The sequence below is a fragment of the Myxine glutinosa genome, chromosome 3 (assembly GCF_964187855.1).
Source record: "Myxine glutinosa chromosome 3, kmMyxGlut1.1, whole genome shotgun sequence".
NCBI classification, from domain to species: domain Eukaryota; kingdom Metazoa; phylum Chordata; class Myxini; order Myxiniformes; family Myxinidae; genus Myxine; species Myxine glutinosa.
Genome location: NC_136263.1, coordinates 107871403 through 107890303, shown reverse-complemented (window position 1 = coordinate 107890303; position 18901 = coordinate 107871403). Strand labels below are relative to the sequence as shown.

Sequence of the window (18901 nt, the reverse complement as noted above, 5' to 3'; positions counted from 1 at the left end):
CGCTTACATGTCCTCACTCATCGGCGGTCTGCCGTCGAATGACAGCTTCTGCAGGTGGGAAAAAATTCACGCATGCGCATTAGGATCGCCTACATACGTGCACCAATCAACGCCTCCCTAGCTTCTTTTTTTTTTACGCACAAAAAATAAAGGTCGGATACTTTTTGAACACACTACGTATATATATATATATATATATATATATATATATATATATATATTATATATATATATTATATATATATATATATATTATACATATATATATATATATATATATATATATATATATATATATATATATATATATATATATATATATATATATATATATATGTAGATGTACAGAATAAAAAGGTAAGTACACCCCATGTAAAGTTTTGACTTTTTCAACATATTTCAACATACAGCTATTTGATCTTCATTTCAACAATATTGATAAATAAAGGTGATTTAATATAACAAATATCATGAAACATTTACATTTTGTAGTCCATTGTATAATTTAAATAAACATAAATGCAAATTTCACATGTGGAAAAAGTAAGTACACCCCTACATTTATCACTACTTCAAATACCTAAAATTAGAATCAGGTGCACCAGCTCAGGTGCAAATGATTAGAACATCGTTGGAGAGGATCTTGGAGGAACCTGTCTTATTTAAACCTCAGACATTTAGTTTGGTTTGCTCTTTGTTGTTGAAATGTGCGGCGTCACAATGCCTAGATCAAAAGAGCTCTCTGAGGCCTTCAGAAAGAAGGATATAGATGCCTACAAGTCTGGGAAGGGATTTAAAAAGATCTCCAAACAATTTGAAATCAATCGTTCGACTGTCTGGAAGATCATCTACAAGTGGAGAAGATTACAAACAACTGCCAACTTGTTCAGGCCAGGCCACCCCAGCAAGTTCAGCCCGAGAGCAGACCGCAAGATGCTGAAATAAGTCTCTAAGAACCCCAGAATGTCATCACGGGACCTACAGGTAGCTCTTGCCACTGTTGATGTCAAAGTGCACGAGTCTACCATTAGAAAGAGGCTGCACAAATTTGATCTACATGGGAGGTGTGCCAGGAGGAAACCTTTTCTGTCCAGAAAGAACATCAGTGAAAGTCTAAAGTTTGCCAATGAACACCTCAGCAAAGACCAGCACTTCTGGAATAATGTGCTCTGGACAGATGAGTCAAAGGTTGAGCTATTTGGCCACAGTACCAGAAGACATGTTTGGTGAAAACCAAAGACAGTATTTGACCACAAGAACCTGATACCAACTGTAAAGCATGGTGGTGGAAATATTATGGTTTGGGGCAGCTTTGCTGCATCAGGACCCGGGCAGCTCACCATCATAGAATCTACGATGAATTCTTCATTGTACCAGAGGGTGCTTGAGGATAATGTGAGGCCATCTTTCGGAAATTTGAAGCTCAACTGAAGGTGGACCTTGCAACATGACAATGACCCTAAACATACCAGTAAATCCACCAAGGAATGGCTGAAAAGAAAGAAATGGAGGGTTCTGGAATGGCCAAGTCAAAGCCCGGATCTAAATCCCATCGAGATGTTGTGGGGGGATTTGAAACGAGCTGTGCATGCAAGAAACCCCTCAAACATCGCACAGCTGAAAGAATTCTGGATGGAGGAGTGGGCAACAATTCCTCCCAGTCGATGTCAGAGAATGGCAGACAGTTATAAGAAACGCCTACTTGAGGTTGTTTCTGCCAAAGGGGGCAATACCACCTATTAGAGCCAAGGGTGTACTTACTTTTTCCACATGTGAAATTTGCATTTATGTTTATTTAAGTTATACAATGGACTACAAAATGTAAATGTTTCATGATATTTGTTATATTATATCACCTTTATCTATCAATATTGTTGAAATGAAGATCAAATAGCTGCATGTTGAAATATGTTGAAAAAGTCAAAACTTTACATGGGGTGTACTTACTTTTTCACGTGAGTGTATATATATATATATATATATATTTTTTTAACGGATGTGTTTATGGTTTTTAAACGTTTAAATTTTCTTTGAGGTCTCAATTTCAAAAATTTGGTGATATGAATTAAAATTTAAAATGGTAGATATTGATTGAGGTTTTATTTCACAGTTTACAGTGATAGAAATTGCAATTTTCAAATGCTAGATATCAATTGAGGTTGCTTATTTTTAGCGGATGCATTTACATTCAAATTGATAGATGTGGGGAAATGACATGCCCAGACCAGGAATCGAACGCCAGGTCCTCTGGAAACCCGTACCAGTGCTCTGCCATCTGAGCTATCTGGGCGACCCTGACCAAGCATGCAATTTTCCCACACATATGATTGCCCAGATAGCTCAGATGGCAGAGCACTGGTACGGTTTTCCAGAGGACCTGGGTTTGATTGATGGTCTGGGCATGTCATTTTCCCACATATATCAATTTCATTATTTAATCCTGTTCGTTGATGTAATTGCATTTACATTTGTTCAGTAAATTTTCATTTACGGACACTATCCCACAGTTCTGTGATGTCTGTCAGCACGCCAAATTTCTACGATACTCGGAAGGTACCGAACATTAATATCAGTGAGTCAGTGGTTAGAATGAGCTTTATATAGTAGATACAGTATTTATGTATTTAACATTAGGTGTTGAGTAAAGGTGTTTCATACATGCTTGTATGTGTGGTTCTGTCATGCATCCTGCTGATGTGGCTTTGACTACCTTTCCATTCTCCACACACTTTGTGAGCATGATGATGTTGGTAACTCCGAGCTCCCAGACCATACGCCAGAAGTCTACCAGTGTTCCCATCATGGGGTCTTGACTTGCGATGTACTCTCGAGGAGAGCTTTTGCCCTGGATGCACAAAGCAACAATTTTTGGAAGGACTCCAGGTATTGATGACCCATGAACAACTTGTTCGTGGTAGTTGTCATTCGGTAAGCATTTGCTTTGCTGCATCATAATCATCTTACCGGGATGAAACTGGCATTTATGTAATCCGATTTGCCAACTTCGCTTGAGAGAATCACTCTTGTGACGTCATCTATCGAAAAGAAGAAGCCTCAAATCCATTATTTTGGGATTTGGCATGGTTAAAGTGCCTTGTAAAAAATCTCACATTAGTCTTCCGGCACAGCTTGCTGTTCACAATTCGTGTAATGTACTTCCATATGTACAGTGCCTATAGAAAGTCTACACCCCCTTTTAAATTTTCACCTTTTGTTGCCTTAGAGCCTGGAATTAAAATATACTAAATCAGACTTTTTCCACCTTTATTTACACATCGTAACCAACAACTTCCATGTAAAAAACAAATTTTACAAATTTCAGAAAATTAATTAAAAATACAACACGAGAATATCTTGGTTGGATAAGTGTCCACCTCCTCTTCCCCATCCCTCTCCACCCTCCCCAGAGTTAATACTTGCTGGAAGCACCTTTCACAGCAATTACAGCTGTGAGTCTGATGGGATAGTTCTCGACCAGCTTTACACACCTTGATTGGGTGATATTTGCCCATTCCTCTTTACAAAACTGTTCAAGCTCAGTCAAGTTGCGTGGGGAGCGTTGATGGACAGAAATCTTGAAGTCATGCCACACATTTTCGATTGGATTTAGGTCAGGTTTTTTGACTTAGGTATAAATATATATATAAATTTAATTTATTTAAAATTCCAAAAGGATTAGGACAGCACCGAGCAATGTCGGGCACCTCCTGCCAGTCATCTTGCTATAATTCACCAAATGTCCGTCCGTCTGACCGTTCGAAGGTACCGCAAAAACGGCTGAACCGATCGCAACAATATTTTGGGTGGGTAATCCGAGGACCCCCTAGTGTAAAATAGGCTATATTGTTTTTCCAATTTTCCCAAACACGATGGAATAATATTTACCGATATGAACAGTGATGTGGCTTTTGTTGAAATTCTACGTACCAGGAGAGAGTAGATCGACTCCTGATGAACTCTTCCTATATAAACGTGTGGCTCCGAAGTAACATGGCAGCGTGTGCAAAGCGACTGAGAAACAGGTATAGCGGCCGCTTCCGTGTTACAGATTCGGCGCGCACTCTTCACACATAAACGTGCGACGGAGAAAGAAGTGTAGCGAATTCAGTTTTGCGGAATTCAAACTTTTTTCAAAATGGGCGTCATGTACTGTTTAGATTTTGATGATTTGGGTGTGATATGATTTAACGGATGTTTATATGAATCGTTTAAAATAAAATAAAAACCTTCAATTTCTGATATTTTGCCTTTTCATTTGGGCTTCCCAATTGAAGCCCCGCCCATAGGGCGGGTACCGTTGCTAGTATATATAACACAAACTGTGGTATCTCTCTGTGCACTTGTCTCTTCTCCCATTTACGGCAGCCACTTCCAACGCTGATTTTGAAAAGCTGCCGATTGGTTATTTTGTATTTTATTTAACTTTTCTTGATGTAATATAGTCAGTCACTTTATTGTCCCTTTCAGTAATCTTTAAAATCAACGCAAACATCTGGATTCAAGTAGATTTAATATAGATCTTCAGGGAGTAACACACAATTTAAAATAGCTACATTTTGTCCTCTTTTGAGACAAATCCCACCTCTTCCACCCGATGTTGTACCACAAACGCTCTGTGATGAGTCTGGTACATTTGACTGATTGAGGCAATTTGGAAGAAAATTGGAGCCCTCTCCCCACCCCCTCTCCATAACTACTCCTCCTTCATCTCAATATTCTTTCCCTTCACCCCATTCTTCATGCACTCCCGTATCCTCTCTTTTTCTCTCCTATCATCCTTCCTTCGCTATTTTAATTCTTATTTTAGCCCTCACTCCCCATCCTACCACCAACTTCACATATGTCAGATATAGACGGCCCTTTAACAAAGATTATAATTGCATTCTCTGCATTTATGGTTCCAACCTGGGAACAGAGGTAGACAATCTTGGGACAACTGTGGTGTTTGTTATTTAAAAGCGAACCATACGCAATGTTTATTAGAAACCTGTCGAGTTTTCGGAATAACATACAGTTTTTTTTGGCGTTTTTTCATTGAGAATTGACAAACTGACAGGAATGGTTGTACACAGTACAATTGTTGTTTACAAATTTGTTTTGTTAAAGCAATGGTTTGACTAATTGACAATATTCATTGCTGAAGGAAAGTGCTCATTTCAAAACAATTATTTCGTAGAACTTGAGACTATCAAACAAGTGATAACTGTTGATGTAGTTTTGAGAATAAATCTTGAGAAGAACCACCTTTAGAGGCCATTTTCCCCGCAGAGCAGGGGTTGGCCTTTTTCGGGCACCATGGTCCCCTTTTTGAAGCAATGTTTTATGGCCGGATGCCCTTCCTGCCGCCAACCCTGTTAGTCGCCTCTTGCGACACACAGGGAATTACCAGTGAACTGGTACTCAATTTGCCGACCTTGGAAGGATGACAGGCTGAGACAACCTCAACCCCCCTGGTGTTAATTCAGCAATCGATTGGGATTTGAACCCAGGATCCGAGGATCCCAAGCCGCACCCTAACTTCTAAGCCAACACCAGGCTTCATTGATTGATTTATTTATTTATTTATTTATTTATTTATTTATTTATTTATTTATTTGTTTATTTATTTATTTATTTATTTATTATTTATTTATTTATTTACTTACTTATTTATTTTTTGTATACAAGATCGAGGCTCGTGTAAGAGCTAAAATAACTTAATAAAATTAATGTGTAAGAGCTAAAATACCAATAAAATTAACGTGTAAGAGCTAAAATAACTTAATAAAATTAACGTGCAAGAGCTAAAATAACAATAAAATTAACGTGTAAGAGCTAAAATAAGTCTTAATAAAATTAACGTGTAAGAGATAAAATAACTCTTAATAAAATTAACGTGTAAGAGCTAAAATAACTTAATAAAATTAACGTGTAAGAGCTAAAATAACTCTTAATAAAATTAACATGTAAGAGATAAAATAACTTAATAAAATTAACGTGTAAGAGCTAAAATAACAATAAAATTAACGTGTAAGAGCTAAAATAAGTCTTAATAAAATTAACGTGTAAGAGATAAAATAACTCTTAATAAAATTAACGTGTAAGAGCTAAAATAACTTAATAAAATTAACGTGTAAGAGCTAAAATAACTCTTAATAAAATTAACGTGTAAGAGCTAAAATAACTTAATAAAATTAACGTGTAAGAGCTAAAATAACTTAATAAAATTAACGTGTAAGAGCTAAAATAACTCTTAATAAAATTAACGTGTAAGAGCTAAAATAACAATAAAATTAACGTGTAAGAGCTAAAATAACTTAATAAAATTAACGTGTAAGAGATAAAATACCAATAAAATTAACGTGTAAGAGCTAAAATACCAATAAAATTAACGTGTAAGAGCTAAAATAACTTAAGAAAATTAACGTGTAAGAGCTAAAATAACTTCATAAAATTAACGTGTAAGAGCTAAAATAACTTCATAAAATTAACGTGTAAGAGCTAAAATAACTCTTAATAAAATTAACGTGTAAGAGCTAAAATAACTCGTAATAAAATTAACGTGTAAGAGCTAAAATAACAATAAAATTAACGTGCAAGACCTAAAATAAGTCTTAATAAAATTAATGTGTAAGAGATAAAATAACTCTTAATAAAATTAACGTGTAAGAGATAAAATAACTTAATAAAATTAACGTGTAAGAGCTAAAATAACTTAATAAAATTAACATGTAAGAGCTAAAATAACAATAAAATTAACGTGTAAGAGCTAAAATAAGTCTTAATAAAATTAACGTGTAAGAGATAAAATAACTCTTAATAAAATTAACGTGTAAGAGCTAAAATAACTTAATAAAATTAACGTGTGAGAGCTAAAATAACTTAATAAAATTAACGTGTAAGAGCTAAAATAACTTAATAAAATTAACGTGTGAGAGCTAAAATAACTTAATAAAATTAACGTGTAAGAGCTAAAATAACTTCATAAAATTAACGTGTAAGAGCTAAAATAACAATAAAATTAACGTGTAAGAGCTAAAATAAGTCTTAATAAAATTAACGTGTAAGAGATAAAATAACTCTTAATAAAATTAACGTGTAAGAGCTAAAATAACTTAATAAAATTAATGTGTAAGAGCTATAATAACTCTTAATAAAATTAACGTGTAAGAGCTAAAATAACTTCATAAAATTAACGTGTAAGAGCTAAAATAACTTAATAAAATTAACATGTAAGAGCTAAAATAACTCTTAATAAAATTAACGTGTAAGAGCTAAAATAACAATAAAATTAACGTGTAAGAGCTAAAATAACTCTTAATAAAATTAACGTGTAAGAGCTAAAATAACTCGTAATAAAATTAACGTGTAAGAGCTAAAATAACATAAAATTAACGTGTAAGAGCTAAAATAAGTCTTAATAAAATTAACGTGTAAGAGATAAAATAACTCTTAATAAAATTAACGTGTAAGAGATAAAATAACTTAATAAAATTAACGTGTAAGAGCTAAAATAACTTAATAAAATTAACGTGTAAGAGCTAAAATAACTCTTAATAAAATTAACGTGTAAGAGCTAAAATAACAATAAAATTAACGTGTAAGAGCTAAAATAAGTCTTAATAAAATTAACGTGTAAGAGATAAAATAACTCTTAATAAAATTAACGTGTAAGAGCTAAAATAACTTAATAAAATTAACGTGTAAGAGCTAAAATAACTCTTAATAAAATTAACATGTAAGAGCTAAAATAACTTAATAAAATTAACGTGTAAGAGCTAAAATAACTTAATAAAATTAACGTGTAAGAGCTAAAATAGCTGTTAATAAAATTAACGTGTAAGAGTTAAAATAACAATAAAATTAACGTGTAAGAGCTAAAAGAACTCTTAATAAAATTAACGTGTAAGAGCTAAAATAACTTAATAAAATTAACGTGTAAGAGCTAAAATAACTCTTAATAAAATTAATGTGTAAGAGATAAAATAACTTAATAAAATTAACGTGTAAGAGCTAAAATAACTTAATAAAATTAACGTGTAAGAGCTAAAATAACTCTTAATAAAATTAACGTGTAAGAGCTAAAATAACTTCATAAAATTAATGTGTAAGAGCTAAAATAACTCTTAATAAAATTAACGTGTAAGAGCTAAAATAACTTAATAAAATTAACGTGTAAGAGCTAAAATAACTCTTAATAAAATTAACGTGTAAGAGCTAAAATAACTTCATAAAATTAACGTGTAAGAGCTAAAATAACTCTTAATAAAATTAACGTGTAAGAGCTAAAATAACTCGTAATAAAATTAACGTGTAAGAGCTAAAATAACAATAAAATTAACGTGTAAGACCTAAAATAAGTCTTAATAAAATTAACGTGTAAGAGATAAAATAACTCTTAATAAAATTAACGTGTAAGAGATAAAATAACTTAATAAAATTAACGTGTAAGAGCTAAAATAACTTAATAAAATGAACGTGTAAGAGCTAAAATAACTCTTAATAAAATTAACGTGTAAGAGCTAAAATAACAATAAAATTAACATGTAAGAGCTAAAATAAGTCTTAATAAAATTAACGTGTAAGAGATAAAATAACTCTTAATAAAATTAACGTGTAAGAGCTAAAATAACTTAATAAAATTAACGTGTGAGAGCTAAAATAACTTAATAAAATTAACGTGTAAGAGCTAAAATAACTTAATAAAATTAACGTGTAAGAGCTAAAATAACTCTTAATAAAATTAACGTGTAAGAGCTAAAATAACAATAAAATTAACGTGTAAGAGCTAAAATAAGTCGTAATAAAATTAACGTGTAAGAGATAAAATAACTCTTAATAAAATTAACGTGTAAGAGCTAAAATAACTTCATAAAATTAATGTGTAAGAGCTAAAATAACTCTTAATAAAATTAACGTGTAAGAGCTAAAATAACTTCATAAAATTAACGTGTAAGAGCTAAAATAACTTAATAAAATTAACGTGTAAGAGCTAAAATAACTCTTAATAAAATTAACGTGTAAGAGCTAAAATAACAATAAAATTAACGTGTAAGAGCTAAAATAAGTCTTAATAAAATTAACGTGTAAGAGATAAAATAACTCTTAATAAAATTAACGTGTAAGAGATAAAATAACTTAATAAAATTAACGTGTAAGAGCTAAAATAACTTAATAAAATTAACGTGTAAGAGCTAAAATAACTCTTAATAAAATTAAAGTGTAAGAGCTAAAATAACAATAAAATTAACGTGTAAGAGCTAAAATAAGTCTTGATAAAATTAATGTGTAAGAGATAAAATAACTCTTAATAAAATTAACGTGTAAGAGCTAAAATAACTGCATAAAATTAACGTGTAAGAGCTAAAATAACTCTTAATAAAATTAACGTGTAAGAGCTAAAATAACAATAAAATTAACGTGTAAGAGCTAAAATAAGTCTTAATAAAATTAACGTGTAAGAGATAAAATAACTCTTAATAAAATTAATGTGTAAGAGCTAAAATAACTTAATAAAATTAACGTGTAAGAGCTAAAATAACTCTTAATAAAATTAACGTGTAAGAGCTAAAATAACTTAATAAAATGAACGTGTAAGAGCTAAAATAACTTAATAAAATTAACGTGTAAGAGCTAAAATAACTCTTAATAAAATTAACGTGTAAGAGCTAAAATAACAATAAAATTAACGTGTAAGAGCTAAAATAACTTAATAAAATTAACGTGTAAGAGATAAAATACCAATAAAATTAACGTGTAAGAGCTAAAATACCAATAAAATTAACGTGTAAGAGCTAAAATAACTTAAGAAAATTAACGTGTAAGAGCTAAAATAACTTCATAAAATTAACGTGTAAGAGCTAAAATAACTTCATAAAATTAACGTGTAAGAGCTAAAATAACTCTTAATAAAATTAACGTGTCAGAGCTAAAATAACTAGTAATAAAATTAACGTGTTAGAGCTAAAATAACAATAAAATTAACGTGCAAGACCTAAAATAAGTCTTAATAAAATTAATGTGTAAGAGATAAAATAACTCTTAATAAAATTAACGTGTAAGAGATAAAATAACTTAATAAAATTAACGTGTAAGAGCTAAAATAACTTAATAAAATTAACGTGTAAGAGCTAAAATAACAATAAAATTAACGTGTAAGAGCTAAAATAAGTCTTAATAAAATTAACGTGTAAGAGATAAAATAACTCTTAATAAAATTAACGTGTAAGAGCTAAAATAACTTAATAAAATTAACGTGTGAGAGCTAAAATAACTTAATAAAATTAACGTGTAAGAGCTAAAATAACTTAATAAAATTAACGTGTGAGAGCTAAAATAACTTAATAAAATTAACGTGTAAGAGCTAAAATAACTTAATAAAATTAACGTGTAAGAGCTAAAATAACAATAAAATTAACGTGTAAGAGCTAAAATAAGTCTTAATAAAATTAACGTGTAAGAGATAAAATAACTCTTAATAAAATTAACGTGTAAGAGCTAAAATAACTTTATAAAATTAATGTGTAAGAGCTATAATAACTCTTAATAAAATTAACGTGTAAGAGCTAAAATAACTTCATAAAATTAACGTGTAAGAGCTAAAATAACTTAATAAAATTAACGTGTAAGAGCTAAAATAACTCTTAATAAAATTAATGTGTAAGAGCTAAAATAACAATAAAATTAACGTGTAAGAGCTAAAATAACTCTTAATAAAATTAACGTGTAAGAGCTAAAATAACTCGTAATAAAATTAACGTGTAAGAGCTAAAATAACATAAAATTAACGTGTAAGAGCTAAAATAACTTAATAAAATTAACGTGTAAGAGCTAAAATAACTCTTAATAAAATTAACGTGTAAGAGCTAAAATAAGTCTTAATAAAATTAACGTGTAAGAGATAAAATAACTCTTAATAAAATTAACGTGTAAGAGCTAAAATAACTCGTAATAAAATTAACGTGTAAGAGCTAAAATAACATAAAATTAACGTGTAAGAGCTAAAATAACTTAATAAAATTAACGTGTAAGAGCTAAAATAACTCTTAATAAAATTAACGTGTAAGAGCTAAAATAAGTCTTAATAAAATTAACGTGTAAGAGATAAAATAACTCTTAATAAAATTAACGTGTAAGAGCTAAAATAACTTAATAAAATTAATGTGTAAGAGCTAAAATAACTCTTAATAAAATTAACGTGTAAGAGCTAAAATAACTTCATAAAATTAACGTGTAAGAGCTAAAATAACTTAATAAAATTAACGTGTAAGAGCTAAAATAACTCTTAATAAAATTAACGTGTAAGAGCTAAAATAACAATAAAATTAACGTGTAGGAGCTAAAATAACTCTTAATAAAATTAACGTGTAAGAGATAAAATAACTTAATAAAATTAACGTGTAAGAGATAAAATAACTTAATAAAATTAACGTGTAAGAGCTAAAATAACTTAATAAAATTAACGTGTAAGAGCTAAAATAACTCTTAATAAAATTAAAGTGTAAGAGCTAAAATAACAATAAAATTAACGTGTAAGAGCTAAAATAAGTCTTAATAAAATTAACGTGTAAGAGATAAAATAACTCTTAATAAAATTAACGTGTAAGAGCTAAAATAACTTAATAAAATTAACGTGTAAGAGCTAAAATAACTCTTAATAAAATTAACGTGTAAGAGCTAAAATAACTTAATAAAATTAACGTGTAAGAGCTAAAATAACTTAATAAAATTAACGTGTAAGAGCTAAAATAACTCTTAATAAAATTAACGTGTAAGAGCTAAAATAACAATAAAATTAATGTGTAAGAGCTAAAATAAGTCTTAATAAAATTAACGTGTAAGAGATAAAATAACTCTTAATAAAATTAACGTGTAAGAGCTAAAATAACTTAATAAAATTAATGTGTAAGAGCTAAAATAACTCTTAATAAAATTAATGTGTAAGAGCTAAAATAACTTCATAAAATTAACGTGTAAGAGCTAAAATAACTCTTAATAAAATTAACGTGTAAGAGCTAAAATAACAATAAAATTAACGTGTAAGAGCTAAAATAACTCTTAATAAAATTAACGTGTAAGAGCTAAAATAACTCGTAATAAAATTAACGTGTAAGAGCTAAAATAACATAAAATGAACGTGTAAGAGCAAAAATAAGTCTTAATAAAATTAACGTGTAAGAGATAAAATAACTCTTAATAAAATTAACGTGCAAGAGATAAAATAACTTAATAAAATTAACGTGTAAGAGCTAAAATAACTTAATAAAATTAACGGGTAAGAGCTAAAATAACTCTTAATAAAATTAACGTGTAAGAGCTAAAATAACAATAAAATTAACGTGTAAGAGCTAAAATAACTTAATAAAATTAACGTGTAAGAGCTAAAATAACTCTTAATAAAATTAACGTGTAAGAGCTAAAATAACTCGTAATAAAATTAACATGTAAGAGCTAAAATAACAATAAAATTAACGTGTAAGACCTAAAATAACTTAATAAAATTAACGTGTAAGAGCTAAAATAACTCTTAATAAAATTAACGTGTAAGAGCTAAAATAACAATAAAATTAACGTGTAAGAGCTAAAATAACTTAATAAAATTAACGTGTAAGAGATAAAATACCAATAAAATTAACGTGTAAGAGCTAAAATACCAATAAAATTAACGTGTAAGAGCTAAAATAACTTAAGAAAATTAACGTGTAAGAGCTAAAATAACTTCATAAAATTAACGTGTAAGAGCTAAAATAACTTCATAAAATTAACGTGTAAGAGCTAAAATAACTCTTAATAAAATTAACGTGTCAGAGCTAAAATAACTCGTAATAAAATTAACGTGTAAGAGCTAAAATAACAATAAAATTAACGTGCAAGACCTAAAATAAGTCTTAATAAAATTAATGTGTAAGAGATAAAATAACTCTTAATAAAATTAACGTGTAAGAGATAAAATAACTTAATAAAATTAACGTGTAAGAGCTAAAATAACTTAATAAAATTAACGTGTAAGAGCTAAAATAACAATAAAATTAACGTGTAAGAGCTAAAATAAGTCTTAATAAAATTAACGTGTAAGAGATAAAATAACTCTTAATAAAATTAATGTGTAAGAGCTAAAATAACTTAATAAAATTAACGTGTGAGAGCTAAAATAACTTAATAAAATTAACGTGTAAGAGCTAAAATAACTTAATAAAATTAACGTGTGAGAGCTAAAATAACTTAAAATTAACGTGTAAGAGCTAAAATAACTTAATAAAATTAACGTGTAAGAGCTAAAATAACAATAAAATTAACGTGTAAGAGCTAAAATAAGTCTTAATAAAATTAACGTGTAAGAGATAAAATAACTCTTAATAAAATTAACGTGTAAGAGCTAAAATAACTTAATAAAATTAATGTGTAAGAGCTATAATAACTCTTAATAAAATTAACGTGTAAGAGCTAAAATAACTTCATAAAATTAACGTGTAAGAGCTAAAATAACTTAATAAAATTAACGTGTAAGAGCTAAAATAACTCTTAATAAAATTAACGTGTAAGAGCTAAAATAACAATAAAATTAACGTGCAAGACCTAAAATAAGTCTTAATAAAATTAATGTGTAAGAGATAAAATAACTCTTAATAAAATTAACGTGTAAGAGATAAAATAACTTAATAAAATTAACGTGTAAGAGCTAAAATAACTTAATAAAATTAACGTGTAAGAGCTAAAATAACAATAAAATTAACGTGTAAGAGCTAAAATAAGTCTTAATAAAATTAACGTGTAAGAGATAAAATAACTCTTAATAAAATTAACGTGTAAGAGCTAAAATAACTTAATAAAATTAACGTGTGAGAGCTAAAATAACTTAATAAAATTAACGTGTAAGAGCTAAAATAACTTAATAAAATTAACGTGTGAGAGCTAAAATAACTTAATAAAATTAACGTGTAAGAGCTAAAATAACTTAATAAAATTAACGTGTAAGAGCTAAAATAACAATAAAATTAACGTGTAAGAGCTAAAATAAGTCTTAATAAAATTAACGTGTAAGAGATAAAATAACTCTTAATAAAATTAACGTGTAAGAGCTAAAATAACTTAATAAAATTAATGTGTAAGAGCTATAATAACTCTTAATAAAATTAACGTGTAAGAGCTAAAATAACTTCATAAAATTAACGTGTAAGAGCTAAAATAACTTAATAAAATTAACGTGTAAGAGCTAAAATAACTCTTAATAAAATTAACGTGTAAGAGCTAAAATAACAATAAAATTAACGTGTAAGAGCTAAAATAACTCTTAATAAAATTAACGTGTAAGAGCTAAAATAACTCGTAATAAAATTAACGTGTAAGAGCTAAAATAACATAAAATTAATGTGTAAGAGCTAAAATAACTTAATAAAATTAACGTGTAAGAGCTAAAATAACTCTTAATAAAATTAACGTGTAAGAGCTAAAATAAGTCTTAATAAAATTAACGTGTAAGAGATAAAATAACTCTTAATAAAATTAACGTGTAAGAGCTAAAATAACTCGTAATAAAATTAACGTGTAAGAGCTAAAATAACATAAAATTAACGTGTAAGAGCTAAAATAACTTAATAAAATTAACGTGTAAGAGCTAAAATAACTCTTAATAAAATTAACGTGTAAGAGCTAAAATAAGTCTTAATAAAATTAACTTGTAAGAGATAAAATAACTCTTAATAAAATTAACGTGTAAGAGCTAAAATAACTTAATAAAATTAATGTGTAAGAGCTAAAATAACTCTTAATAAAATTAATGTGTAAGAGCTAAAATAACTTCATAAAATTAACGTGTAAGAGCTAAAATAACTCTTAATAAAATTAACGTGTAAGAGCTAAAATAACAATAAAATTAACGTGTAAGAGCTAAAATAACTCTTAATAAAATTAACGTGTAAGAGCTAAAATAACTCGTAATAAAATTAACGTGTAAGAGCTAAAATAACATAAAATGAACGTGTAAGAGCTAAAATAAGTCTTAATAAAATTAACGTGTAAGAGATAAAATAACTCTTAATAAAATTAACGTGCAAGAGATAAAATAACTTAATAAAATTAACGTGTAAGAGCTAAAATAACTTAATAAAATTAACGGGTAAGAGCTAAAATAACTCTTAATAAAATTAACGTGTAAGAGCTAAAATAACAATAAAATTAACGTGTAAGAGCTAAAATAACTTAATAAAATTAACGTGTAAGAGCTAAAATAACTCTTAATAAAATTAACGTGTAAAAGCTAAAATAACTCGTAATAAAATTAACATGTAAGAGCTAAAATAACAATAAAATTAACGTGTAAGACCTAAAATAACTTAATAAAATTAACGTGTAAGAGCTAAAATAACTCTTAATAAAATTAACGTGTAAGAGCTAAAATAACAATAAAATTAACGTGTAAGAGCTAAAATAACTTAATAAAATTAACGTGTAAGAGATAAAATACCAATAAAATTAACGTGTAAGAGCTAAAATACCAATAAAATTAACGTGTAAGAGCTAAAATAACTTAAGAAAATTAACGTGTAAGAGCTAAAATAACTTCATAAAATTAACGTGTAAGAGCTAAAATAACTTCATAAAATTAACGTGTAAGAGCTAAAATAACTCTTAATAAAATTAACGTGTCAGAGCTAAAATAACTCGTAATAAAATTAACGTGTAAGAGCTAAAATAACAATAAAATTAACGTGCAAGACCTAAAATAAGTCTTAATAAAATTAATGTGTAAGAGATAAAATAACTCTTAATAAAATTAACGTGTAAGAGATAAAATAACTTAATAAAATTAGCGTGTAAGAGCTAAAATAACTTAATAAAATTAACGTGTAAGAGCTAAAATAACAATAAAATTAACGTGTAAGAGCTAAAATAAGTCTTAATAAAATTAACGTGTAAGAGATAAAATAACTCTTAATAAAATTAATGTGTAAGAGCTAAAATAACTTAATAAAATTAACGTGTGAGAGCTAAAATAACTTAATAAAATTAACGTGTAAGAGCTAAAATAACTTAATAAAATTAACGTGTGAGAGCTAAAATAACTTAAAATTAACGTGTAAGAGCTAAAATAACTTAATAAAATTAACGTGTAAGAGCTAAAATAACAATAAAATTAACGTGTAAGAGCTAAAATAAGTCTTAATAAAATTAACGTGTAAGAGATAAAATAACTCTTAATAAAATTAACGTGTAAGAGCTAAAATAACTTAATAAAATTAATGTGTAAGAGCTATAATAACTCTTAATAAAATTAACGTGTAAGAGCTAAAATAACTTCATAAAATTAACGTGTAAGAGCTAAAATAACTTAATAAAATTAACGTGTAAGAGCTAAAATAACTCTTAATAAAATTAACGTGTAAGAGCTAAAATAACAATAAAATTAACGTGCAAGACCTAAAATAAGTCTTAATAAAATTAATGTGTAAGAGATAAAATAACTCTTAATAAAATTAACGTGTAAGAGATAAAATAACTTAATAAAATTAACGTGTAAGAGCTAAAATAACTTAATAAAATTAACGTGTAAGAGCTAAAATAACAATAAAATTAACGTGTAAGAGCTAAAATAAGTCTTAATAAAATTAACGTGTAAGAGATAAAATAACTCTTAATAAAATTAACGTGTAAGAGCTAAAATAACTTAATAAAATTAACGTGTGAGAGCTAAAATAACTTAATAAAATTAACGTGTAAGAGCTAAAATAACTTAATAAAATTAACGTGTGAGAGCTAAAATAACTTAATAAAATTAACGTGTAAGAGCTAAAATAACTTAATAAAATTAACGTGTAAGAGCTAAAATAACAATAAAATTAACGTGTAAGAGCTAAAATAAGTCTTAATAAAATTAACGTGTAAGAGATAAAATAACTCTTAATAAAATTAACGTGTAAGAGCTAAAATAACTTAATAAAATTAATGTGTAAGAGCTATAATAACTCTTAATAAAATTAACGTGTAAGAGCTAAAATAACTTCATAAAATTAACGTGTAAGAGCTAAAATAACTTAATAAAATTAACGTGTAAGAGCTAAAATAACTCTTAATAAAATTAACGTGTAAGAGCTAAAATAACAATAAAATTAACGTGTAAGAGCTAAAATAACTCTTAATAAAATTAACGTGTAAGAGCTAAAATAACTCGTAATAAAATTAACGTGTAAGAGCTAAAATAACATAAAATTAATGTGTAAGAGCTAAAATAACTTAATAAAATTAACGTGTAAGAGCTAAAATAACTCTTAATAAAATTAACGTGTAAGAGCTAAAATAAGTCTTAATAAAATTAACGTGTAAGAGATAAAATAACTCTTAATAAAATTAACGTGTAAGAGCTAAAATAACTCGTAATAAAATTAACGTGTAAGAGCTAAAATAACATAAAATTAACGTGTAAGAGCTAAAATAACTTAATAAAATTAACGTGTAAGAGCTAAAATAACTCTTAATAAAATTAACGTGTAAGAGCTAAAATAAGTCTTAATAAAATTAACTTGTAAGAGATAAAATAACTCTTAATAAAATTAACGTGTAAGAGCTAAAATAACTTAATAAAATTAATGTGTAAGAGCTAAAATAACTCTTAATAAAATTAACGTGTAAGAGCTAAAATAACTTCATAAAATTAACGTGTAAGAGCTAAAATAACTTAATAAAATTAACGTGTAAGAGCTAAAATAACTCTTAATAAAATTAACGTGTAAGAGCTAAAATAACAATAAAATTAACGTGTAAGAGCTAAAATAACTCGTAATAAAATTAACGTGTAAGAGCTAAAATAACATAAAATGAACGTGTAAGAGCTAAAATAAGTCTTAATAAAATTAACGTGTAAGAGATAAAATAACTCTTAATAAAATTAACGTGCAAGAGATAAAATAACTTAATAAAATTAACGTGTAAGAGCTAAAATAACTTAATAAAATTAACGTGTAAGAGCTAAAATAACTCTTAATAAAATTAACGTGTAAGAGCTAAAATAAGTCTTAATAAAATTAACGTGTAAGAGATAAAATAACTCTTAATAAAATTAACGTGTAAGAGCTAAAATAACTTAATAAAATTAACGTGTAAGAGCTAAAATAACTTAATAAAATTAACGTGTAAGAGCTAAAATAACTCTTAATAAAATTAACGTGTAAGCGCTAAAATAACAATAAAATTAACGTGTAAGAGCTAAAATAAGTCTTAATAAAATTAACGTGTAAGAGATAAAATAACTCTTAATAAAATTAACGTGTAAGAGCTAAAATAACTTAATAAAATTAATGTGTAAGAGCTAAAATAACTCTTAATAAAATTAACGTGTAAGAGCTAAAATAACTTAATAAAATTAACGTGTAAGAGCTAAAATAACTTAATAAAATTAACGTGTAAGAGCTAAAATAACTCTTAATAAAATTAACGTGTAAGAGCTAAAATAACAATAAAATTAACGTGTAGGAGCTAAAATAACTCTTAATAAAATTAACGTGTAAGAGCTAAAATAACTCGTAATAAAATTAACGTGTAAGAGCTAAAATAACATAAAATGAACATGTAAGAGCTAAAATAAGTCTTAATAAAATTAACGTGTAAGAGATAAAATAACTCTTAATAAAATTAACGTGTAAGAGATAAAATAACTTAATAAAATTAACGTGTAAGAGCTAAAATAACTTAATAAAATTAACGTGTAAGAGCTAAAATAACTCTTAATAAAATTAAAGTGTAAGAGCTAAAATAACAATAAAATTAACGTGTAAGAGCTAAAATAAGTCTTAATAAAATTAACGTGTAAGAGATAAAATAACTCTTAATAAAATTAACGTGTAAGAGCTAAAATAACTTAATAAAATTAACGTGTAAGAGCTAAAATAACTCTTAATAAAATTAACGTGAAAGAGCTAAAATAACTTAA

General features: G+C 27.1%; 1 protein-coding gene across 8 annotated transcripts in view; it reads right to left on the bottom strand.

The window, feature by feature from the left end:
- Positions 1 to 18901, bottom strand: part of LOC137413458 (receptor-type tyrosine-protein phosphatase H-like) — a 308008-nt gene that overhangs the window by 25090 nt on the left and 264017 nt on the right. For all 8 annotated transcript variants that reach the window (XM_078774403.1, XM_078774405.1, XM_078774399.1 and 5 more), the window contains 2 exons: positions 2965 to 3035; positions 2711 to 2845 (listed from right to left, as the gene is read on the bottom strand). In XM_078774403.1, coding sequence (XP_078630529.1) covers positions 2711 to 2845; positions 2965 to 3035 — 206 coding nt within the window. The remainder of the gene's footprint in view (positions 1 to 2710; positions 2846 to 2964; positions 3036 to 18901) is intronic.